Source organism: Talaromyces proteolyticus, assembly GCF_021365285.1.
Source record: "Talaromyces proteolyticus strain PMI_201 chromosome Unknown BGW36scaffold_8, whole genome shotgun sequence".
Classification (NCBI taxonomy): Eukaryota; Fungi; Ascomycota; class Eurotiomycetes; order Eurotiales; family Trichocomaceae; genus Talaromyces; species Talaromyces proteolyticus.
In genome coordinates this window covers 1,245,773-1,269,426 of record NW_025764284.1, presented here as the reverse complement: position 1 = coordinate 1,269,426, position 23,654 = coordinate 1,245,773, and the positions used below count along the sequence as shown (strand labels likewise).

At 45.9% G+C, this 23,654-nt stretch overlaps 9 protein-coding genes across 9 annotated transcripts; 4 read left to right on the top strand and 5 right to left on the bottom strand.

The window, feature by feature from the left end:
- Positions 1 to 1,871: 1,871 nt before the first annotated feature.
- On the bottom strand, positions 1,872 to 4,259 carry BGW36DRAFT_429198 (kinase-like domain-containing protein; the record flags this gene model as incomplete). Its single annotated transcript, XM_046220652.1, has 3 exons — positions 1,872 to 3,307; positions 3,356 to 3,546; positions 3,595 to 4,259. The coding sequence occupies 3 exons, from the start codon at positions 4,257 to 4,259 to the stop codon at positions 1,872 to 1,874; spliced, it is 2,292 nt and encodes a 763-aa protein (XP_046070461.1).
- A 438-nt stretch (positions 4,260 to 4,697) lies between these two features.
- Positions 4,698 to 8,009, bottom strand: BGW36DRAFT_382484 (fungal-specific transcription factor domain-containing protein). The gene is made up of 10 exons (XM_046216547.1): positions 7,893 to 8,009; positions 7,791 to 7,831; positions 7,643 to 7,712; positions 7,322 to 7,572; positions 6,993 to 7,230; positions 6,666 to 6,931; positions 6,598 to 6,612; positions 6,342 to 6,539; positions 5,796 to 6,271; positions 4,698 to 5,724 (listed from the first exon to the last, which is right to left on the bottom strand). Exons 1-10 carry the CDS (start codon positions 7,963 to 7,965, stop codon positions 4,989 to 4,991), a joined length of 2,364 nt encoding a protein of 787 aa, XP_046070460.1. The 5' UTR covers positions 7,966 to 8,009; the 3' UTR covers positions 4,698 to 4,988.
- Positions 8,010 to 8,652: 643 nt separating this feature from the next.
- On the top strand, positions 8,653 to 13,935 carry BGW36DRAFT_398571 (ABC-2 type transporter-domain-containing protein; the record flags this gene model as incomplete). Its single annotated transcript, XM_046218424.1, has 13 exons — positions 8,653 to 8,845; positions 8,906 to 9,209; positions 9,273 to 9,355; positions 9,426 to 9,877; positions 9,941 to 10,284; positions 10,345 to 10,588; positions 10,652 to 11,247; positions 11,334 to 11,691; positions 11,749 to 12,061; positions 12,119 to 12,759; positions 12,846 to 13,309; positions 13,379 to 13,796; positions 13,846 to 13,935. 13 exons carry the CDS (start codon positions 8,653 to 8,655, stop codon positions 13,933 to 13,935), a joined length of 4,500 nt encoding a protein of 1,499 aa, XP_046070459.1.
- Positions 13,936 to 14,331: 396 nt separating this feature from the next.
- Positions 14,332 to 14,662, top strand: BGW36DRAFT_429195 (translation machinery associated TMA7; the record flags this gene model as incomplete). The annotated part of the gene is made up of 3 exons (XM_046220651.1): positions 14,332 to 14,353; positions 14,413 to 14,502; positions 14,568 to 14,662. 3 exons carry the CDS (start codon positions 14,332 to 14,334, stop codon positions 14,660 to 14,662), a joined length of 207 nt encoding a protein of 68 aa, XP_046070458.1.
- Positions 14,663 to 14,923: 261 nt separating this feature from the next.
- Positions 14,924 to 17,285, bottom strand: BGW36DRAFT_200183 (uncharacterized protein). Its single transcript, XM_046209860.1, has 3 exons — positions 16,908 to 17,285; positions 16,681 to 16,858; positions 14,924 to 16,627 (listed from the first exon to the last, which is right to left on the bottom strand). Exons 2-3 carry the CDS (start codon positions 16,839 to 16,841, stop codon positions 15,139 to 15,141), a joined length of 1,650 nt encoding a protein of 549 aa, XP_046070457.1. The 5' UTR covers positions 16,842 to 16,858; positions 16,908 to 17,285; the 3' UTR covers positions 14,924 to 15,138.
- Positions 17,286 to 17,881: 596 nt separating this feature from the next.
- On the top strand, positions 17,882 to 19,055 carry BGW36DRAFT_382475 (putative DNA damage response protein). The gene is made up of 4 exons (XM_046216546.1): positions 17,882 to 18,045; positions 18,105 to 18,135; positions 18,188 to 18,425; positions 18,481 to 19,055. The coding sequence occupies exons 1-4, from the start codon at positions 18,036 to 18,038 to the stop codon at positions 18,709 to 18,711; spliced, it is 510 nt and encodes a 169-aa protein (XP_046070456.1). The 5' UTR covers positions 17,882 to 18,035; the 3' UTR covers positions 18,712 to 19,055.
- Positions 19,056 to 19,257: 202 nt separating this feature from the next.
- On the bottom strand, positions 19,258 to 19,914 carry BGW36DRAFT_462918 (uncharacterized protein; the record flags this gene model as incomplete). The annotated part of the gene is made up of 1 exon (XM_046222186.1): positions 19,258 to 19,914. Exon 1 carries the CDS (start codon positions 19,849 to 19,851, stop codon positions 19,258 to 19,260), a length of 594 nt encoding a protein of 197 aa, XP_046070455.1. The 5' UTR covers positions 19,852 to 19,914.
- A 755-nt stretch (positions 19,915 to 20,669) lies between these two features.
- On the top strand, positions 20,670 to 21,572 carry BGW36DRAFT_361015 (Metallo-dependent phosphatase-like protein; the record flags this gene model as incomplete). The annotated part of the gene is made up of 1 exon (XM_046214237.1): positions 20,670 to 21,572. One exon carries the CDS (start codon positions 20,670 to 20,672, stop codon positions 21,570 to 21,572), a length of 903 nt encoding a protein of 300 aa, XP_046070454.1.
- A 289-nt stretch (positions 21,573 to 21,861) lies between these two features.
- On the bottom strand, positions 21,862 to 23,610 carry BGW36DRAFT_299082 (putative meiotic sister chromatid recombination protein Ish1/Msc1; the record flags this gene model as incomplete). Its single annotated transcript, XM_046211496.1, has 5 exons — positions 21,862 to 22,336; positions 22,388 to 23,167; positions 23,218 to 23,365; positions 23,420 to 23,470; positions 23,526 to 23,610. 5 exons carry the CDS (start codon positions 23,608 to 23,610, stop codon positions 21,862 to 21,864), a joined length of 1,539 nt encoding a protein of 512 aa, XP_046070453.1.
- Between the last annotated feature and the right edge of the window lie 44 nt (positions 23,611 to 23,654).

The following is a 23,654-nucleotide window of genomic DNA, read 5'->3' as shown; positions in this document are numbered from 1 at the left end:
ATCGTCGACCTACTACCTAGTGCTTAACACTACTTACTAAAGGCAGACTATCGGGTGGGGTCTGTTGGTCTGATTGGCTGCTGGCCGGCTCGCCTGGCAGCTGCTGGCCAAAGCTCAAAGTGAGGCGCCTAGAGTCAATCCATCGCCCTCCTCCATTCCATAAGCAGTCCACTGCGCTGAGCCCAGACCAGGGCGACAGGAATAGGATTCATACCACAGATCAGCATACAACATACTCTGTACTGTACAGTAAACACTAAACACTCAACACTCAACAGCAGTTGTATCCACGGAGGATAACGGATATACCGTATGACCCGAGGCTGCGGTAGAATAATGGGTAATATCTGCGGTTTCACCTCATGTTTCGCATTAATAATGTTTCCTGCCACCCATTCATTATCAATTAATCTTCGCATGGCAGGGATGAAATCTATTTCTGACAATCAATAATATAGCAAATATAGCAACTATAATAATACCAGCATTATTATTATTATTAAGAATGTGATGTTCACATGGCGTGTGCACGTACATCATACCCTGTAAGCTAACCTCGACTCACCAAACGCAGCCCTCTCATTGGCCACGACGCAGGCTTTTCTTTCCGTGCGCCCCTAAGAACGAAATTAACGGCGACAAGAACCAGCCCCTATCTTCTTTGGTCCATCAATGCATCAATCTACAGCCTGCCAAGCCCAGAGTCGCGCACTTACCCCATACTCGACATATTTGCTTTTGCTCGTGCGTCAGACTGACGGTGAGTGCCGAAGCGGCCCTGTGATTGGAGGAGCCAGCGGTGGGTTATTGATCTTATTGATTGACTATCATGTCAGCCGGAAGTCGAGACATTTATCGATGATGATAGACCAATAGCCATCGGACCACTGTTTGATGGATATTACGATCATCTTCCATCGCCCCTAATAATCTTGCTCTTGCCGATGTTGCCTCTTGGCCGAGTGTGAGCTTTGCAAAGATGCTTTCTTAGCCAATTCCAAGCCCAAATCAAAATCCGAATCTATCGTCCCCGCATTTTGCCCGTACCATAAACCATATTAATCACCATCCATACGTTGCTATTCACGAACCAGCTTCTTAATGCAGCAACTTGGTCAAACTTTATTCTTGCTTTTTTTTACCGCTTTCTTTGTTCTCTCCCCTCGATTCCGGCTTTGACTTTTTAACTCGGTGGCAAGAAAACCTAATTCAGTACTGACGAGCCAGCCTGAGCCTGAGCCTGAGCCTGAGGCCTCAATCCTGTAATTAGACGTTGATCGTGGTGGCGACTGCGCAAACTTGAAAGTTGATCAGAGATTTACTTGGTTTGCATTGTTTGATTTGCCGTCCACGTGACTACTGTCGCCTCAGGCTGCCAACAACGTATCAGGCTATCAATATCGATATATGTATAGTACGGTGTAAAACAAATTGATAATTAATTTATTAGCAATTCAAAAATTATCTTAAGCTGATCATTCATACTTGAAATAGCTCTTAAATCAAATGTGATTGTGTTGCGATCTAATGATTCCTCTCTCGTCACCACATCATTAACAAATATATATATAATATATAAAATGTAGTTACCAAGCACACACCCTTCTATGTCGATTTTACACATGTATAAAAGCAAACATTGAAATCACGGGCGCCAGTATGCAATCGTTATTAATGAGCATGATTCTATGAACATCTAATGGTGTAACCTTACAAGAGGAGCGAAGCTACCACTAAGTGTGTAGGTAGTGAAGAGGAATCGCATGCTTAATATTCTGTAATTTAAACTACTTACTGCGAAATTTATTCATATCGTCGAAAGAACGATGACCTCCAAGTATATATAGTGATGGTATAAACAATAACCAATATCACTTTCGAGAAAGAAAAGGATGCTTCAACGCCTCCACCGGTGTACATCTCTTCTCCGGATTCAGACTCAAACACCGATCTAGCAAGTCTACAAAAAGAGCCGCCTCCTTGGCTTCGCTCTCATTCATCCCCCTGGCCCCCTTGCCCATCAGTCTCGACTTCAAGTCTCGCGTGGGCTTTTTGAAATCGAGTATTTTTGTAACGACCCTACCCGTCAGTTTATCTTCCTCTGTACTGTGGAAATTGAGCATATCGTCGAAATGCATGGATGTCAAGGAGCCCTTGCGCAAAAACTTGGGAGGGAATTTGCCTCGACACTCCATGATCGACCGAAGCATTTGGTTATTATTGCGGCCTGTGAATAGGATTTTGCCCGTATATAGCTCGTACAAAGTGCAGCCAATGGACCATACGTCAATCGCGTAGTCGTATGCAACGCCGAGTATAATTTCCGGTGCTCGATAGAATCGACTAACAAGATACGGGGTGATTTCATTTTCCGAGGCTGGTGATGCAGAGCCCAAGTCGCAAATCTTGAGCACACTCCGCTGCTCGTTCACCAAAAGGTTGTCGGGTTTTAGATCTGCGTGTAGAATGTTACACTTGCGAAGTAGGCTTAGTCCCAAGAACATTTGCTGAGCATATGCACGGATAGCTCGAAGGTTCAATCCGACATCACGTCCGAATTTCTTCAATACCTCTCGCAAATTCATGCTGAGATTTTCAAACACCATGCACAGGTGACCTTTGTGATCAAAATGCCGCTCGAACCGAATAAGATGCTTTTTGTCTTCGGGATCGGCTGCCAATAACTGTTCAAGAATCTGAATCTCCTTCAAACCTGCCTTTCGCATAGTGTCGTTTTGTCGGATAATCTTGATCGCAACATATTTATCTGTCTTGGAGTCGGTGGCCCGTACGACAGAGGAAAACATTCCTTTGCCAAGATTCTGGTGAACGTGATACCGCCCATTAATCAACTCACCAAGTCTGACATTGTAGTATCCTTCCGGATCATCCCAATTGTCGAGCATGGTCATGTCGAGTTCCTGAGGCTTGGGAATTGCTTGCGCACTGGCATGTGCCGGCTTCCCTTCCCGTTCCGGAGCAAACATATCATCATCATCTTCGGCAAACATATCATACGGGTCTTTGGCAGCAGGCGGCTGGGAATCGGGAATTAAAACGTCTTGTCTAGTAGTTTCCGTCTCATCATATGCAGTAGCAGATACGTCTTCGTCCAAGTTTCTCTTGTCGTGCCTTTGGCGCTCTTCTTGCATGTCCTGAGTAGGATCATAGTCTGCTGCCGAAGGTTCATCTTTCTCGACATCTTCCATAGGCTGGCTACTATTAGCAAGATCTTCATCTTTGGTCACAGTAAAATCAGCTCCAGGGGTACCAGCTGAAGTTTCTACAGCAGGAGACATTGGTGAGTCTGTGAAAATTAGCAGCGGATCCAAGTTAAGTTCTTGATAGCACGTACCAGATACGCTCACTGGAGTACCAGGGGTTTGTTGGGGATAGGCTTCCTGATGCAGTGCTTGTATGCGCAGGTCATTCTGGGCTCGATATTTGGCTTTAATAGCCTCGCGACGTTTTCGTCTAGCTTCAAGTCGTGCAGCTTCATCCACGGGCTCTTCTGGTTCTCCGGGAATCGCGTTGTTTGTCACTGGTCTGCGAATCGTGAGTACATATCCAGACAAATCAAAAGGTCCAACATACTCATGAACTTTACGACTATGATCGGAACTAGAAGGCTGCCCCTGATGCTCTCGTTCAGCTTCTGGTTTACCATTTTGAGCGACAGCTGGGGACTTCCCCCGTTCGCTCACTGACTGTTCTTTGAAAGACACCACCTTTGTAGACACCTTTACATCGGAGTCGTCATATTTCTTGGGCTTTCTCGTGTCGTGAATTGGCGAGCGACTTCGTGTCTTTTGTCGCTTGTCACGTCGATCATAGTCATCTGTGTACCGAAGGCCACCGCTATAGCCATCATCGCGATCGTAGTCATGATAAGTCCTGAGGCGTCGGCCGTCATATCTGCGATCGTAATCGGATGATCGCGAATCATAGCGTTGGTGGTGGGAGCCTTGCCGATAGTATCGCTCGTCATCATAGTCATCATATCGTCGGCGCTTCTCACCGCGTCGATAGGGTGAACGCGTTCGGGACCGAGATCGAGAACGACGCCTTGAGGGAGGAGGCGATCTCGCTCCCACCGAACTAGACGATCTAGGAGAACACGACGGACTGAGTCTGGTGCGACGGTTAACAATGCTGTCATTCACGGAATTCTGCGACGTAGTTGCCTTCGTCTCTGAACCTGATTCGACGATCTCACCCTCTGAGGGAGTCGACCGGGACCTCGACCGGCGGGAGGCCATGGTGGAAACAAAGATGTCGTCTCCTTTTTTCTTCCTTTACTCTCCTCTTCTCCTTTGCAAAGTCTTTGATGGAGCTTGAAACGAAAAAACACACTCGGTTAGCCACGCGGTTGTTCACGATCCAAATGTAAAGGAAGATGTATTGAGAAGTCCAACCGGCTAGAGGTGCTTCTGCCTTGCTCCTTGACCCAGATGTCACCTATACATAGAAAGAGACCAGTTCTCGCTGAATCGCGCGACAGATAGTAGTAGCAGCAGCAGGATTGCAAAGCGATGCAGATGAAGATGAAGTGAAGTCGTCGTCATCCCGAGTTTGTTCGACTGGGCGGATCAGGGATTGCCACCAACCACATGCGGCCTAGTGCGGAACATGAAATCATTTCTCTTATCGATACGTAAAGATCGCGAACAGGCGTGATTAGGACAATGGATTTTCGGCGTAGATAGATGGGATTTCTTTGCAAGGTGCTGCTGTATATACACGGTAACACTATCTGACGATCTATATAACATGGCGTATACATGTTATGATAGATTTTGTTCTTACCCGGGTGAAAAAATTGGGATACGGCTTTACTTATTATTCAATAATTTCTGTTCCAACTTTCCGTAACAACGAGAAGAACTAAAATAACATGAAAATAGACATTAATATTAGATGAATATGGGTCAGTATTGGTATTTCAAATACTTAAACAAAAGCAACAAGGTAGCTAGTTTTTCTGCCATTTACCTCCTATCGAGTCCACTGGCCGATGAATTTGCAAAGTCAAATAGGTCCATCACATCGATTCCCAGAAGCTGCTGCATCTCTTCATCTCCGGGTATAAGATATGTAGGATCATCAACGAGAGGGAAGAAGATCGTTTCCGTTTCGGCTTCGGATCTGGTACTGACTGCCTGATTGTGCATGACAAACGGGTGATGAGGGGCTGAATAAGTAGTTGGTAGTTGCTGTGCATTTAAAAGTTGATTCTTCTGCTCTGGAGGAGCTGTGAAAGGCATTGATGTTGGTGTTTCTGGTGGAACTTTTATCGCATCTATCGGCTGTGAAATGTGTGAACCGCTACCAGAAATCACTTGACCCAGTATTTCGCATCGAGGGGTCTGTTGTAAGTATTGTTCAGAAGAGATGCCATTGTAATTTGTTACCGCTTCTTTACTTTGTATCAGGGGGCTGGATGTCAGGTCGATATTCTCATGCTGTTTGTTATTATTCTCATTATGTCGGCTTTTTGGAAGGCGTTCTCTTTGCACACCTCGCACATACTCCCGTGCAATATGCGCGAACTCAGAAACGAGAGAACCTGGCAGGGTTCCGCGACTTGCGTACTCGATACGACCGAAGTGACCACTTGCAACGTCGAGGAGCGCTAGGTTGTTATTGGTTTCTGGATGGGTTGGATTGTGCACGACAAGGTCGAAGAGGATGAAAAGGGCTGATATTGGCATCAAAGCCATGATCCTTTATTTCAATTGATCAAAGTGAGCATGTATAATTCTTAGAAGCAAAGGTAGAATTAGCAGTCGACATACCACATTGAAGCATAAGGGGCCACTTCAATATACTTTGTCAAATCTAATATCAAGCACGCTGTTTTCATCAGTTGCTTCTTGGTCTCCTGCTGATCAGGTGCTGTTGCCATATCACCCACTCCAACGTGAAGTGAAATTCGTAATAGAGTAAGTAAAGCGTTGAAATACAAGTATTGTGTGCTGACAGCGATGAAAATCTCTAGCGTTCCCGGTAAACCACGTCCAGAAAGCTGCTCGCGAGGCCGGTACTGTAGTGGGATTGACACTCGCCACGCTTCCAGCTCATCATTGAGCTGTCGAATCGAAGTATGGTAGGTACTGGCTGTATGTTCTCCTGAGCTCACACTGAATAGACTGCTATATATCCGCGAAACCAGCCTAGCATATCTAGCAAACGAGAGAAGCCAATTGTAACTTCCAAATGTGGATTCGGAAACATACGGGATCGGACATCCAATATCGGAGTCCATAAGGGTCTACGTATATCAATTGATCAGATTCTATATATTCTTTGTTTTTGGGTTTTCTTGCAGTGAATTAACGTACCGAAGCTCTTCCTGTGATAAAGCAGGAAGATTTCTCGAGACAGTATACCACCCAAAACACCCGACGCCGTTCATTCTCATTGGGATTTGGGATAGTGCTTGTAATCTTGTTGTAACCCATGCTTTGGCTCAGTTTCGCTGCTTCCGTAACTAGCAATGATTCGAAATGATATGCGGACACAGTTGATGAGAAGATGGCCTGTCCACAAGGTTAGATGTCTTTCTCTAAGAATAGCAATCCTACTGAATCGGTGTACCATTGCAGTCAAAGCCTGCATTAATATTAGTCACAGAAAGTCTAAAGTGATATAGACCAAGAATATACCTGCACAGCCATCAATGACCCTTTCATCATCACAATGTCCGGAAAATAAGAAAGCGCAACTTCGAAGAGCTTCCATGCCTGCCCGCATCCCGGGTCGAAACTTCCACCATCATTGTATTGACAACCAATGGCCAAGACGGTATGATATAGTGCCGACCAAACTTCATCTACCGTCACCGAAGACTGTGACATGGGTTCGAATGCTCTCTTTTCAAAGGATTGTCGCTCTAGAAAGGGATATATTGGATGGACCTGTTCAAAGTATGCTGTGATTTTGCCCAGGTAAGCTACCACATTTAATAAACTGAGATTAATAGTTCTACATACACCTGATGTAGGAGGCTGTCAACGGCCCTGCGATAGAGGGTGGAACCCTATCTGATTGGCGCAAAGAGTACAACTGAGTCATTTGGCTTGGGCTTTTGTTCAACCTTGAGCTTAAAACTGAATCAATTCGATGCATTAATTGGTTCAGCTTTGTATGCCCGAGTCGACTGTTCAATGACCGAACTCTGCTGGTAGAAAAGAAGGACAGGTTGGAGCTGTGCCCAAAAATTTCTGTGAGCTAAGCAACAATCAGCTTGCAGCAAGAGGAAAACCAAATAGGAAAAAAGGGACTGTGAAATATTTGATGTTATTCCCTGGTTTTGGCCCACCTTGGTTGAAGAAGTTTCATTTTTATGAGCCGCAGGTGCTCGGCAATCTGCCAAAAGAAGATCAATGTAAAGCGGGGACAAGAACTGATGCTTGATTTGACCAATGTGAGAGGTTAAACATAGGTCTTTCCTGCCATAATGTGACCCTCCAGAGACAGTTTTCTCATTTCGATTTGCTCGTGAATCCTGACTAGTAGGGACATCACACGTCCCTGACAATGGAACAGGATTACGAGCTCCTACAGTCGAGCCTTGAGATTCACGTTAGCAATGCTGTACGACATTTTTGCATTCCACGAGAAAGAGTGTCATATCACCGACCGCCTTCAGGGATTATCTTTCGTTTCCGGGGCTGTTTAAGATAGCTGAAATGACATGGTGCATTTCGGGCCTATGATCATAGAACGAAATCTTAGCGTCAGCATGTCTCAGCATTACTTTAAAGATAAGATAATATTGGGGGTTTTACCACACAGTTACGACAGGGTGATTGAGCCTCAGCGCCAGATTCTAAGTAATATGGTATCAGTCTGGCTTTCTAAGGTCGCAGAAGTTTCGGCAACGAACGTACTGAGACAGCGGACTTTGCGAGCCTTACACTCGTCACATGTGCGGGCCACCTTTTTTGAGATAATATCCGTCATCTTTAGCCGGGCGAATAAGAGCTGATACTCACAAATTAATGATGAGAGGATGCAGTTGAAGCTGGAAACCGGAAACAGGGTCGGGGTTCTTCATATACCATTCTTAGCTTCGGCTCCGAACGGTTCGGCTCCGAAGACAAAAGCGACCTCTCATTGGCCAATTGATTTCCGAGAGCTTTTCTATATCGAGATCCGAAGTATCGAAATCTGAATTTTCTCGCAGCCACTATAAAACTACCATAATTTCTTGTATTGTGATTATCTTACTATCTATATAGTATATTTATCCAGGGGACGGACCTCGTTACTCGGAAAACTGGTTAGTCCACCAATATGCACTGTTCGGCACCGAATGATGGCCTAGTAAGGACTAATATGTAGAACGATGATGTCAAATAACCAAATTTCACGGAATGTGACTTCATATAAATAATAAAGCTATCCCTTGAAGCTATATCCGTATCTCTTACTCTCATTCATTGTCCTTCTGTCCTTCTTGGTAGCACACCTCTTTTCCTGATCATCGTCCCCGAAAATTTTCCTGTGCTGATTACATTCGTTTGCAAACACTTTGAACACATACAGAGACTTTCGTTCTTATATTTCTCCCTTCGATTTGTTATATCAAACCATTCCATTTTATTCTAATAGACTTGCACTAATCTTTACTTCATTTCGGCCGAGAATATGTCTGCAAATGAACATCCTGAAAAAGAGTTGTCAACCCCCCATGTCGATTACAGCGACGAAGAGAAGACGGTCAAAGACAACTCAATAAGCCCGTCGGTATTAACTGCGGTATCCGAAGAGAAATTGGACGGTGAACCCGGCGCCAGTGTTGCAAGGCTTGCAAGACAATTCACCAAGGAATCCATCAACCGTTCACGGTCAATTGCATCAATTAACAATAATAACCCCTTTATCTCTTCTGATATAACAGAGCTAGACCCAAACTCCCCAGATTTTAGTCCGATAAAATGGGTAAAGACTTGTCTTCAGGCGTCGGCTCGTGATCCAGAGAAGTACCCTTTGCGATCGTCCGGCATTGCTCATCGCAACCTAAACGCTTGGGGGGTTGGGTTGGATGTGAATTACCAAGCGGACGTTTTCAGCATCTTCCTACGTGGTGTTGACCTTGTGAGGAGTTGGATAGGGAGACGCGAGAGAAGAGTCCAAATCCTTCGAAATTTTGATGGTCTAGTGAAAAGTGGTGAAATGTTGCTGGTGCTTGGTCGCCCGGGAAGGTATGCATCGAGTAATGGAACTCGTCTTACATGGTATTTTTGACTAATATTTGAATCATATAGTGGTGTGTCAACCTATCTCAAGACTATTGCCGGAGAGACATACGGCTTTCATGTGAATCCAGAGTCGCAATTCAATTATCAGGGTAAGACTTTTTAGCATTTCCCCCGTTCCTCCCATCCATCAACCTCATCCTAACCGTTCTCTACTATCAGGTATCCCGTATGATATTATGCATTCGCGTTTCCGTGGTGAAGTCATCTATCAAGCAGAGACCGAGATTCATTTCCCGCAGTTGACCGTTGGTGAAACACTACTCTTTGCAGCATTGGCCAGAACACCACAAAACAGGTTTCCGGGTGTCACTCGCAAGCGACATGCTGAGCATTTAAAAGATGTGGTTATGGCAATGCTTGGCCTGTCTCACACTATGAACACCAAAGTGGGTAACGACTTCATCCGAGGTGTTAGCGGAGGCGAACGAAAGCGTGTGAGCATTGCCGAAGTCATGCTAAGTCAAAGTCCGTTGCAATGCTGGGACAATAGTACGCGGGGACTGGATAGTGCTACTGCTCTCGAATTCGTCAAGACTTTAAAACTAGCCACCAACCTAGGGAATACAACAGCTGTTGTGGCTATTTACCAAGCTTCTCAAGCAGCTTATGATGTACGTGAATTCACGAATATGATAAACCATCGATGGATTAACAAATATCGTCATTTTATTTAGATTTTTGACAAGGTCACTGTGCTCTACGAAGGAAGACAAATTTACTTCGGTCCTGCCAATTCTGCTAAAAAGTACTTCATCAACATGGGCTATCATTGCCCAGACCGACAGACGACCGCGGATTTTCTTACATCATTGACAAACCCGGAGGAGCGTATCGTTCGGCCAGGCTTCGAGAACAAGTTACCAAGAACTGCGCCAGAATTTGAAGCCGCCTGGTTGAAGAGTCCGGAGAGAGCACAATTGCTAGCAGAGATTGCTTCCTTTGAGAAGGAATTTCCATTGAAGGGACAACATTTTGAACAACTAAAGATGGCTCGAAAAGTTCAACAGGCTCCATTGTTGTGCGTTATGTATAAGCCGGATTAGTATACAGTTAGGAATCACTGACGATAGACTTCTAGGAGCGCCAAATCTCCGTATACAATCTCAGTGCCGATGCAGATCAGCCTTTGCATCACACGCGGCTTCCAAAGGCTTCGAGGTGATTTAACGTTTTTCTTCGCTACGATTTTTGGGAATTTGTTTATCTCGCTCGTTCTCGGAAGCGTTTTTTACAACCTTCCCCCAACGAGCGACAGTGTGAACAACCGATGCATCTTATTGTTCTTTGTTATCCTTTTCAATGCCTTGAGCAGCTCTCTTGAAGTATACAATTCCCTTCATCAAATACAGTTAACCATGACGTCTAACTCTGAAACATCTAAATAGGTTCTTACACTCTATGTCCAAAGACCAGTTGTGGAAAAGCATGCCAAATACGCTCTTTATCATCCTTTCTCCGAAGCCGCCGCATCGATGATATGTGATCTGCCCTGCAAAATAATCTCGACTGTATGCTTCAATGTTCCGGTTTATTTCATGTCAGATTTACGGCGTGAAGCAGGGGCATTTTTCACTTTTCTTCTTCTCAGTTTTACGTGCACCCTGACCATGTCGTCGATTTTCCGCACAATCGGACAATCATCGCGAACTATTGCTCAAGCGCTCACCCCGGCGGCTATATTCGTCATAATTCTTATAGTCTATACTGGATTTGTCCTTCCAACATCCGTTATGCAAGGCTGGTTACGGTGGATTAATTACCTCGATCCAATCGCTTATGCGTATGAAAGCCTGCTCGTGAATGAGTTTCACAACAGACAATTTGATTGCCTTCAGTTTATCCCAATGGGCCCTGGTTATGAGAACTTGACGAAAAACGAGAAAATCTGCGCAACTCCCGGAGGTCTTCCAGGGCAGAGTTTTGTGAATGGTGATTTGTACATCGACGGTAGTTTCGGATACAAGCATTCGCATTTATGGAGGTAAGTTTATTCATGCCGTTCTTGGCTGCTGAGACAAATACATACAGAATCGTACAACCAGGCTTATTAACATGAATAATTTATAGGAATTTCGGAATTCTGGTTGCGTACATTTTCTTCTTCACAGTTGTATACTTCCTCGCTGCCGAGTATATTCCTTCCAGTCGCTCTAAGGGAGAGATCCTCGTTTTCCGTCATGGGAAAAATGCCGCCCCAAAGGGTATTGCGCAGCCAGACGATATAGAGAACGCAAGTTATAGTCGTGTATCTTACGGTGTAATTCAGCGGCACGAAGACAAGGAGAATAGTGCCACAATTCAAAAACAGACTGCCGTATTCCATTGGAGAGATGTGTGCTACGATGTTCAAATTAAAGGTGAAACTAGGAGGATTCTCGATCACGTCGACGGTTGGGTGAAGCCAGGTACTTTAACAGCGCTGATGGTGAGTTATATAAACCACAGGATCTGGGATTTAATTAACATTTTTCCTATGTGATAGGGTGCAACCGGTGCTGGGAAAACGACCCTTCTAAATGTTCTCGCAAGCCGTATCACAGTTGGTGTTGTTACTGGGAACGTATTCGTAAATGGCTTGCCGCGAGATAAATCGTTCCAACGAAAGACGGGATACGTGCAACAGCAAGACGTTCATCTTGAGGTTTCAACTGTTCGGGAGGCGCTTGAATTCAGTGCTCTCTTACGTCAACCCCCAAAGTACACTAGAGAAGAAAAACTAGCGTATGTGGATGAAGTCGTTAAGCTTCTTGATATGGAAGCTTATGTGGATGCTATTGTTGGTGTTGTTGGCGAAGGTACGATACAACCCATAATCCGGTCCTTGTAAACCCGAGAAGCTGAAAGTCTACTAGGACTCAATGTGGAACAACGGAAACGTCTCAGCATTGGTGTTGAGCTCGCTGCCAGACCCGAGTTACTTCTATTCCTAGACGAGCCAACATCCGGTCTTGATAGTCAGACAGCATGGTCAGTCACCTCGCTAATTAAAAAGCTTTCTGATAACGGGCAAGCAATTCTATGCACCATTCATCAACCATCTGCCATGCTATTTCAACAGTTTGATCGCCTACTTTTACTCGCGAAAGGGGGTAAAACGGTGTATTTCGGCGATATTGGTGAGAATTCGAAGGACTTAGTTGGATATTTTGAGAAATACGGCTCGCACCCATGCGGAAAAGATGAAAACCCGGCGGAATGGATGCTAAGAGTAATTGGTGCGGCACCTGGCGCTGTAGCTGAGCAAGACTGGGCGAATACATGGCGCACTAGCACCGAATGCGCTGAAATTCACAGAGAGCTCTCCATGCTGGAAGAGGAGCGACTGTCGGAGGGGTCACAAGAAGAACCGGCACCAAATGACGAGACATCTCAGTCAACAGCGTATGCAGCAAGCTTGTATGACCAGCTCGTCTTGTGTACTAAGCGAGTGTTTGAACAATACTGGAGGACTCCGTCATATATCTATTCGAAATTGATCCTATGTTTCGGGACCGTAAGTTAAATACTCCACGTCCCATCACATTTCTACCGAAGAGGATTGTCTGGTTATGGTGATCACTGGCTTACGTATTTTCACAGAGCTTGATCATTGGTGTCTCGTTTTACAAAGCCGAGAACACAGTGCAGGGCTTGCAAGATCAGATGTTCGCCATCTTCATGCTGATTGTGATATTCGCCTTTCTCGTCTACCAGATCATGCCCAACTTCATTCTGCAGCGCGACTTGTATGAAGTTCGTGAGCGTCCCTCCAAGACGTATGCATGGTATGTATTCATGCTCTCGAACATCATTGTCGAGCTGCCTTGGAACACGCTCGCTGCTCTGTTGATCTATTTCCCCTTTTATTATCTGGTGGGTTTGTACCGGAATGCTGAACCAACGGACGCTGTTCATCAACGCGGCGGCTTGATGTTTCTTTTGACTTGGTCTTTCATGATGATGGCTGGAACCTTTTCCCATATGATTGTTGCTGGTCTTCCGACGGCGGAGGTAGGGGCGGTTATTGCCCTGGTTCTTTTTGCCTTCAGCCTGATATTTTGTGGGTAAGTTATCATTGCCTCGATCCAATAAAACCCCCAACGTAATTGCAGTTGAAGTTGACTTGAAATTAGTGTCTTAGCAACTCCTGCTGCATTACCCGGATTCTGGATATTCATGTACCGCGTGTCTCCATTTACATATCTCATAAGCGGGCTCCTCTCAACGAGTCTAGCCAACGCTGACGTCCAATGTGCCTCCTTCGAAATCCGTACCATCCTACAACCACCATCCGGAGAAACCTGTGGACAGTACTTGGCGGAATACATGAGCTTCGCAGGCGGTGCCGTCTACAACCCGGATGCAACCGAAAACTGCCAGTTCTGTAGTCTTGCGAACACAGATGAATTCCTCGCCTCGGTTGATGTGTTTTTTAGCGATGCGTGGCGAAATTACGGTTTAATGTGGGTGTATATCATTTTCAATGTGATTGCGGCGGTGGGACTGTATTGGGTTTTGAGAGTGCCTAAGAATGGGAACACTATGCTCTCGGTAAAATCGCTTGTTGGCACCTCATATATGTCAAAATTTCTGGGGTTAGGACGTTAATCACATTTTGACTGAGTTGTCAAGATGGTCTCTAGAACTGGGTGGTTGCAAGCCGCCAAGAATCACCAATGCTAATCCGTAGATATGCGAGCCTGCGAGATTTTTGTTCCTTTGGTTAGTCCAGAATTAGCATCTATTTCTTTATTAAGCTTAATATCCATTTTAATTTTTAAATAGAAATAAAAGAATTTCTAGATATTTTGGGCAAAAAATTTAAAAATTTTAGATCTCTGAAAAATACTTAGCGACTCTAGTAATTTATTAGTAAAGGGGGTATTTTGTCAGGCCCCCAGAAATTTGTCAAACCTGACAAAAAATCGTGTTTATGTCAGAGACCCACCCTGACATGACCATTCCCTAGGCTGATAAGCCCACTTTTCCACTCCCCCTCTCCATTTTTTTCTTTGCCCCTCGGCGAATCTGAAGCCTTCAGTTGTCGCGAATTTGCTTTTTTATACAACAGCGCAATCTAGCAAAGATGGGCGGCCAAGGAAGAGAAGGTTAGAGCAGGTTCTGGCCTTTTTTGCTACCGGGTTACTAACTACTGTTTCTTCGGCAGGCGGCAAAGTCAAGCCCCTCAAGGCTGCTAAGAAGGAAAAGAAGGAGCTGGACGAGGATGAGCTTGCCTACAAGGAGAAGCTGAAGGCGGGTCAGTTCACAGTCACAAACTAGATGGAATAAGGGAAAAGCAAATGCTGACGCTCGTCCAAATAGATGCCAAGGCTAAGAAGGACATGCTTGACAAGGCCAAAGGCAAGGGCCCGTTGAACACCGGCTCCCAGGGCATCAAGAAGTCCGGCAAGAAATAATCGATTCGATCGCGATCATTGGCGGCTTCTACCTCGATATCAACCATACCAAGCACAAACGTACCGGCGTTCGGGTTTTCGATTAAATGGCCTTGGATTAGGTTGGGAACGCTGGTTCATTTTCCAGCAAAGGATTAGGGTTTTATACGTGTATCAACTTCTCATGCGTGCAGACTTTATGATGTCAAGACCAAGTACATACAATGCTGCAATGCACAAATACAATAATGATTTCTCAAAATTTTTAATCACAAAAGATGGGTATCACGACTCAAATAACGCCACGCTTGACGAGCAAAGGCAGCCAACCACAGGAACAGACTGAGTAGTATTAGATCGGAATCTGACCGCTTGCATGGAAACAAAAAAACAACAAAATGCCATTATCAACCTTGATAAGCCAGAAATCAGGTCACGGGCCAAATATCGAAACGCTTCACATACAAGGCAACAACCAAATTGCAAGGAAAGAGCATTTAGTTGGTAATGCTTTTCACCCACAGAGAGCTATGCTCATAGGCATCTGCACTTTCCAGCTTCCTGTAAGCCCGGCTTAGTTTCACGCCTATGTCATGCTCTTCTTTTGTGATTTCAGCTAGCTCATTGTTCAGAGAGATGACCGACTTCTTGACTTCGTCGCGAGTAGCCATATCATATGCAATCGAACTCGGCTGGATGACCTGGGTCAATTCATGAAGCATAGTCTTAACGCTCGCTTTGCGCTTGGAGAGTTCGTTGGACCGAAGCTGGAAGCTATTGATGCGATATTGTGCTCGGTCATGAGGGGTCATGTTTTTAAGATCGACCTCTGGAGGTGGTGATTCTGACCCAACTGGCTTTCGCTTCATACTCTTTACAGAAGCCGCAGAGCTTGGAACAGGTCGGCGTCTTGTCATGATAGGAGATGGTGGAATGGCTGGCACGGGCGGGGTGTCAGAGCCAGCGCTACCTGGTGGAGTGGTGGCAATTTCAGTTGGTGCATAAGTTGAAGAACTGAAACGACTACGCGGCTCATCGATGAGATTCAAGTCTTCGAGCACGGTAGATAAGTCTTTCGGGGTCTCCGGTAAGAGATCTCTTTTGTCATTGGTTGGTGTTTGGCTACCACTCTCGTTGTCGTAATCTGGACTTAAACGTGGAGTATGGCTTGTCTTTGACGAAATCTCTGGAATTGTCTCCTTGGCGTAATCTGGACTTGCACGTGGACTGTGACCTAGCTTCGCCGAAGTCTGTGGAATTTGCTCCTCTGCGAGAGGTGGGCTGCTTAAATTTAATTTGGATTTGGATTGACGCACTTTCTTAGAAGACTTGTCGTTCGTAGGGTTTCCAGCAGTAATGGTGGTCACCATGTAGGTATCGGAACTATAATTGACAAAATCATGGCCCATACTTGGAGAGTTAGAGCGAGACCGGTCTTTCTTTGCCCGTAAGCTGGTTTCGATTGGGCTCATAAGAGGAGCACGACCACTAGCACCCTTCCACTGTTCACGGTTCTGTCGAGGCGGGCGTTGCTTTGGCTCCCAAGTTTTGGAGAAACTCTGGAGCTTCTCTTTTCCAGAGTGAAGCAGATGAGAAGCCTGATGTTGCTTGGATCTCTGTTTAGCCGGCTGAAGCAGAGCAGGACCACCCACGGGTTCTTGTTGTGTGCTTGCCTTTCGCATGGCTGGTTTGGTCTTCAGATCGGCTCCCGCTGATGCACCAGGGGAATTTTCCTTCAACAGGGCGCCATGACTGTGTCTACGAGAAACTGGTATCTGACTTAGTTTCTTGGTGGGAGGGCTAGCGAAGAAGTGGCCGCCATCGTCGGCAATGGGAGACACGTCGTGGATCGAATAATGGTCCTTTGTCGCGTCGATAGGCGAGTCTGGCGGAGAGATGTCAGGGTCTTCGCCATATCGAGAATATTCCTGATAATCGTGGATTGGGGACAGTGGTGCGCGGGGAGCATCCGAATCGTTGGCCGTTCTGTATTGATTTATAAGTATGTACTCTTGCTTGAGGATCTTGACGAGCATTACATTGGTAGAGCTGGTAGGTCCTTTGAGATATTCTGCGGCGGATCTGGACTCTTCGAGATCGTCTCTTGGGGGGAGCTGCCTCGAGTTGTTCCAATGAGAGAGGGGCCGCTGATACTGCGGTCACGGTCACGGCCGCGGGTTTTGTTTTTCTTTGCCCACATCTAGCCTGGTTGTTTACCTGAGGACAGTCAGTGTGGGGATTGGTCTCGATAATGAGATATACTGACCGCTGCCTTGCAAGAAATCGTCGTTTGTTTGCCAAACGTGGGCGGGCTTAGAGTCACAACGGCGAGGCAATGCTGATGACACAAGATGGTCAATAGCAGCGGCCACCAGACTCGCAGGACCAAGAAATAAAGCAGGTATTAAGGCCAGTATTTATGGACATACGCGACAGCTCGAGCACATTTAGCATCGCAGAGCGATAGCAAGGGTGTCAAGTGTCAACACGAGCAAGCGCCGCGGGGGCCGTTTTGATTAAGTGGTCGGTAGCGCCCGGAGATGCAGCAAATTGACGTTTCAGGTTTCCTTCCAATTAACGACAAGTAGAGCAGTTCTTTTTCGTTTCCTTTTCCTTTTTTCTTTCTTTTCTGCATGTGAACCGTTTAATCTCCGACCCATGCGTTTATTGCTTATGGTTTTGTTTTATTCATTTGACAGTCTCCCTTTAATTTTCTTGTATCAAGTGCAATAATAATTCCCAGACCCACCAATACGACATCAAGCAGTAATCGTATAGGGCCGCAGCGGGTTAGAATGCAAGGTTTATCTGCTGGAGCCTAATGCCATGATGTTGGGTTGGTGTGATTACAAGAATAGACACAGCCCACATCTTGTCCCCAACAGTGACGCTGTGTACACGCAGGAAGGCCCCCAAAGAATCCTATTGCAAACTCAATTTACACCGCAAGGCCAAAGCTGGCCAATTTAAGCTGTCGGCTCCCGTGAGCGAAAACTCATCTGGCGCCTTTGGAAGGCATTCGGAGGTTATGTATTTGTACTATGCAGTATCAAAGGATCGAACTAAAGTGAGGCGATCACGTGACACCCCACCAACTGTTGTAAAATACAGGACTTGGAGAGCTGCTAGAGACCTCAAATGCCAGTAATGAAATAATATTATTAAATCATAGTGTTCTTTATTTATTTAATCGGATTAACGTATTTGCTGTTCAATACTGAGACTCCCCAAACGGGACTAGTGTCGATGCCCGTGGAATCGGGCCGTAGCTTTATCCTGTATCAATCAACAGTCCTATCACTAATCGCTTCATCATTCTCGATCGACCAAAGTTGGGCCCTATATCGGAAACTTTTATACGGAAACTCCAGTCTGAGAGTATACTCTGGCAACCATGGAATCAGGTTCCTACCGCCACCCAAGCATCTATCATCCTGGCTGGTCTTGCTGACATGTTATCCAGAGTTCGCCGATGTGCCGCCTCCGGCCGAGGCGTGAGTACTATTCCATCTGGACTCTATCCACCACAAGCTAAATGTGCTTCAGACTGCCAATCGCCACACCAATAAACCTCATCCTTCTATCCCTTTTCATCGTCATCGTATACCTGCAGTTCCGACCCAAAGCCGCCGTGAGCTTGCCTCGAGGCCCCGCTCCCGTCGTCTTCCGCACCTTCACACCTTCCACATTGCTCCCATTCAATGGTATCGATGGTGCACCTGTGTACTTGGCTGTGCGAGGCCGAGTGTTTGATGTGACCCCTGGTCGGAACTTTTACGGACCGGTACGAATCCTGCGTTTATATCATCCTTCGAGTATGTTTAATAAAATTTGAATAGGGCGGTCCTTACGAGAACTTTGCCGGCCGTGATGCCTCCCGTGGCCTTGCACACCAGAGCTTTGACAGAGAAATGCTCACCGAAGATCTTAAAGGCCCGCTCGATGACCTCAAGGACCTCGAGGCCGAACAATTAGAGAACTTGGAAGGATGGGAAGAACGTTTCCTTGAGAAGTACTTGGTTGTCGGCAAGCTTGTTGCCGAGGGTGATCCTGAGGCTCCAAAGGCTTGAACTTGTGCTGATAATTTTGCAAATCCGGTTCGGCCTACTCCGCTTACGGACAACTTCGAGGCATCTCCCGTTTAGGAAGCTAATGGACTTTATTCTGGACTGTGATCTTTCTCGTTAGCTCGGTTTCCGGCTTATGCCCTGCTAGATTGTTTCATTGGTGCATTTGATATTGGATGTTAAAAACAAAACTCTTACGTATTTCAACTGTCAGCAATGAGAAAATGTCGATGCCCAGGTGACAAATGATGAACCCCTTAATTTTACTGATGAGCAATTTCTTGCCATTGTCAGCTAAGGTTTAGTTGTACTCAATAAAATTTGAAGGCGCAGCGCTTCAACCATGATATATTCGTCCACTGGTAGTAATTTGTGTTGATTTTCACATGCCAATATTTGCACCCCCTGAATCATTCGAAATTTCCAAAACAAACAAGCAACAAAACTCAATACTGTGATTTTGAACCAAATGCATTCAAAACCTACACACTTTAAGCGCCAAAAAATGCACTCCTCTAGCTGCCCATTCTAGAATTGTTTCGACCTGCATCAATGCCACACGTGCCTATCGAAACTTCCAGGAAGCAAAATACGAAGACCATCAGAAAGACCTTCCTTCATAGAGAGAGTTTCATGATGCATATAAAAAGAATCAATTGCCCACAGAAAAACCATAACAGCAACATCCGTACGAGCAGTACGAGCGTCATTCAAAAACACCCAATCGATACCCCTGGCTAGATCTTCCTGGTCAAGCATATACCACATCTTCCGAAGACAATGGTCTTGAACAATCCAGAAAATAGCCCAGAAATCATAAAATGAATAGAAGAGAGCCGACATGCTATTGAAATTCCTCTGGAGTCGGCAATACGTGGTGTAGTTTAGACTACCGAGGAGACTGAGCTCGAAGATTGACTGGACATTGCGAAAGACCCTGATGCTTCCTGTATCTCTTGCCTCAGAGGTGTCTATGGGTCTGAAGTTCCTAATATAAAGGTTGATGTTTGGTACCCCGTCCCATGTTGTGTAGAAGACTTGGCTGGTCGGTTCTATGGCCAGAGAGAGGGGGCTGAGAGGGCCACCGCCCCTGGTTCGCCAATCGCGATAGTCGTTATTGGCTAGCGGTCCTGGTTCTGGCATGGTGTTTTTCTTTCCTTAATTTCAACGACATGTGCGGTAGGTATTGCAGGATAGGGAACTGGGAAAAGAAAATAGTAGAACTGTAATAGCATCCTAGAAAAGGATAGAAAAGGAAGCACCAAGAAATAGCAAATAAATACCAGTATATTTGATATAAGAGAAAAGGAAGATCCCAGATGTTATGGTCTGATAATATTGGCGGTAGATTGCTATTTACTAAGCCGGCAAACACCGATAATCAATCGAAGTAGAATTGTTGGAGATTGCCAACGAGTTTTCAAGTCTTTCCCAAGCCCCAGTTATTAGTAAGTCAGTTCTTATCCAATATTTGCTTGTCATAAAGAGGAAGTTGGGAATTGTATATCGTTGATGTTTGAATAGTCAATATGGATGGTGAGCTCAGCAGTTGTTTTCTGAGTTTGCCCTAAAAGACGGAGTTACCTAAAATGGCAGGTAAAGTGCTCAACCTAGAATTGTATGCTTACGCCACTATATCATTGGGCAAGATTTAAGGGTTAGGGTTTATTGGAAGTGTGCCTCAGGTGTTTATTTCTAAACCACGTTATTGACGCACTTCTTACGACAACCTGAGGCAGGTGGATTTGATAGGACTAGTCCCTTTTGGCAATACCTTAGCCCGTTTCTTATTTCTGTTTCTCATTTCTAATTGAATCGAAGCTTCCTATCTAAGAGCAGGCTTTATAGCGTTTCTTTTCGTCCTAACCCTATACCCAGCTGCTCGAATATTCCTACCAATCTTGCCTCAAGTCCCAATAAAAGCCTGTTTCCACTTAAGAGCATCATCCTCATCACTCACCATGACTTATGTTATAACCAAAATTCTTCTGTTTTCTGATACACACGGACAGGAGCTAACTCCAAGACCCATAGATGAAAAGGTCGACGTCGCCATCCACTGCGGAGATCTCACCGAAGAGTCTAAGCTAGACGAATTCAAACCAACACTACGATATCTTCAACAGCTGAAAGCAGACTTGAAGTTGGTCATTGCCGGAAACCATGACTTCACCCTCGACACCCCAGCCTTTCGCAAACTAATAAAGAATGCGAAGCCCCCATTAGAGCCAGAACTTGTGCAAAAGACCTACGGTGATTATGGAGAAGCGAGAAGACTGATTGAAAGTATGAAGCCGGACAATATAATATTTCTCGATGAAGGCTCATATGAATTCACTCTTCGCAACGGCGCGTTGATGAGAGTATATGCTAGTCCGTTCACTCCATCGTTGAGTGGTGATTGGGGGTTCCAGTATGACCCAAAGGAGGGCCATGAATTTACGATACCGAAAAATACCGACGTGGTAATAACCCACGGGCCGCCACTGGGGGTTCTTGACTATACGTGCTCGCGCAGCAGGGCGGGTTGTCCGGCGTTATTCCAGGCTGTGGCTCGCGTGAAGCCTCGTCTTCATTGCTTTGGACATATTCACGAAGGCTGGGGAGCTAAGCGAGTAGCTTGGAGGGAAAAGCTTACCCCGATGCCATCGCATTTGACTGATATTGATAATTCGAAATCAAGAGTGTTAGGGACTGTTTCACAGCTGAATAGTGCGCGTAAAAATTGTGAGTTGTCTTGTTACTTTGCTGACTGCTTTGCGCCTGAACCGGATCAACAGACTTTGTTTGTTAACGCTGCAATACAAGGTATCGAATCGAATCAAGTATCCTGGGTTGTTGAGATTCCTCTCTCAAAGGTGTGAAGTACCATTTATTAGGTAGTTTAGATGCATTGTGCCAATACAATTGGAGTATTCACGAGAAGCTTATCTGGTGTGTATTGATGGTAATTCATTAGAAATGTTTTGTTATTCCAGATTGCTAATTTAATTCGTATTGAAAAAGGAAATTTGAACATGGACGAAGATCAACCAGATTAGAGAGCAGACTAAACGCCATTCCCAGGTCATCGTATTCGTGAGTCATCACTCCTTCACCCCTCACTTGTTTTCAACGTTTTCAGTTAAGAGTCCAATGTAGATGAGCTAAAATTTACAGTTCCGACCGGATCTTTCCAGCGGCCTCGGTAGCCTTGGCCTTTGCTGATTCGGCAGCATCGTGGCCCTGTGCCTGACCCCTGGCAGCGCCAATCTTTAGTTGCTCAAGGACCCAGTTGTAACCCTCTTTAACCCTGGCAAAGATGGTGTCGAGTGGTGTGGTGGTTCCATAGCGGAAATACTGAGCATTACGACGTACAGCAGCGCGGATTTCATTTAGAGTAGATCCCTGGTAGGTTGAAATACCGTACGAGTCGAGGTACCTCTTCAATTCAGATTCAGACCATTGGTCAAAGGTGTCCTTCTTGGCCGCGCTGGTGGATTTGGCGAGGTACGAAGTAGCAGAGGCATAGTGGTCACCGCCGGCTTTAGATGCTTTAGCATATTGCTCTTGGGCATGCTTGAGAAGCTCTTCGCGAGAAGCGTCGGCTTTCTTTGCTGCCTTGTGGTTGATAGAAGCAAGATATTTTCTGTGACAATCTTAGTAACCAAGTTTATAGAAGTCAACGACAAAGACTCACTGCAAGTCATCGGTAGTCCAAGTGTCAAAAGTCCAAGCGGTATTACCAGTCGCAGCCTTGTGCTTGTAAAGACGGACCTTGGCGAGAAGCTCATCACGCTTGGAATGCTGGGGAATAGGAATACCACGGGCATCGAGATAAGCCTTCAAGCGTGAATCTGACCATTTAGCCACGGTAGCATCAAATGCGTCCTCTGCCTTGAGCTGAGCATCATCGGTAGCCCGAGCCCATTCATTGCCGGCCTTTGAGGTTGCTGCACCAAAAGCACTGGCCGCAGAGGTGGAGAGCGAAGAAGCTTCATCAACAAGATATTTACGGTGTTTACGAGCCAGAGCAATGAGCTCATTACGCTTGGACCCTTGAGGGACCTTGATGCCGTGCTCATCGAAGAACTCCTTCAATTGAGAGTCAGACCAGGCGTTGAAGAGTGCTTCGCTGAGGCTAGACTGAGCAGCAGCAGCGGAGGCAGCCGCAGAAGCAGCAGCTTGCCTGTAAGCGAGACCGGCAAGGCGCGACTGACGTCGAACAGCAGCAATAAGACGATCACGGGTGGTCGGCTGAGGAGCCGGCCAACCACGTTCGTCAAGCCATTCTTTGAGATCCGACTCGGACCATTGTGCATAGAGCCAGTTCCCCGGATAAGCGGCGGTTTCGCCAAGCTTCTTCGCCACAGTGTCGTAGTTCTCACGCGCAGCACGGAGAAGGGTGTCGCGCTTGCGTGGCTGAGGGGCGGGAATACCATGGTGGTCAAGGAACGACTTGAGATGGGACTCTGACCAGCTACAGAGGTCAGATGGAGGTGAAGTCATAAGCTAAAGATGAACAATTACCTATCAAAAATCCAATCTTTCACATTACTCAGATGCTCCGATGCGGAATCGGACGTCTCAGCGAGAGGAACTTGCACTTTGTCGTGCCAGTTGGCCTTGACTATCTTTTCCAGATCCTTGCGATCAGCAGGAGTGGGATAAGGGATGTCTGGAGGAGCTGTTAGCAGGGCTTATGATATGACGTAAGAGGGATATTGTTTACCATGATCAGAAAGCCATCGCTCCAGCTCGGTCTCATGCCATTTATTGTAGACTAAGGCCGCTGTTAGAGAGCGCGCCAAGTGCACAATCTGCAAAAGCAGGCTTACTAGACTTGCTAAACCAGGTGCTTGCACCGACTGCTTCAGATGCAGCGAGCACGACCAGCAGGCTGGCGGCCCAATTGAATCGCATGGTGAAGGTGTGTGGTGTGTTCTGGGGGGAAACGCGTAAAGACG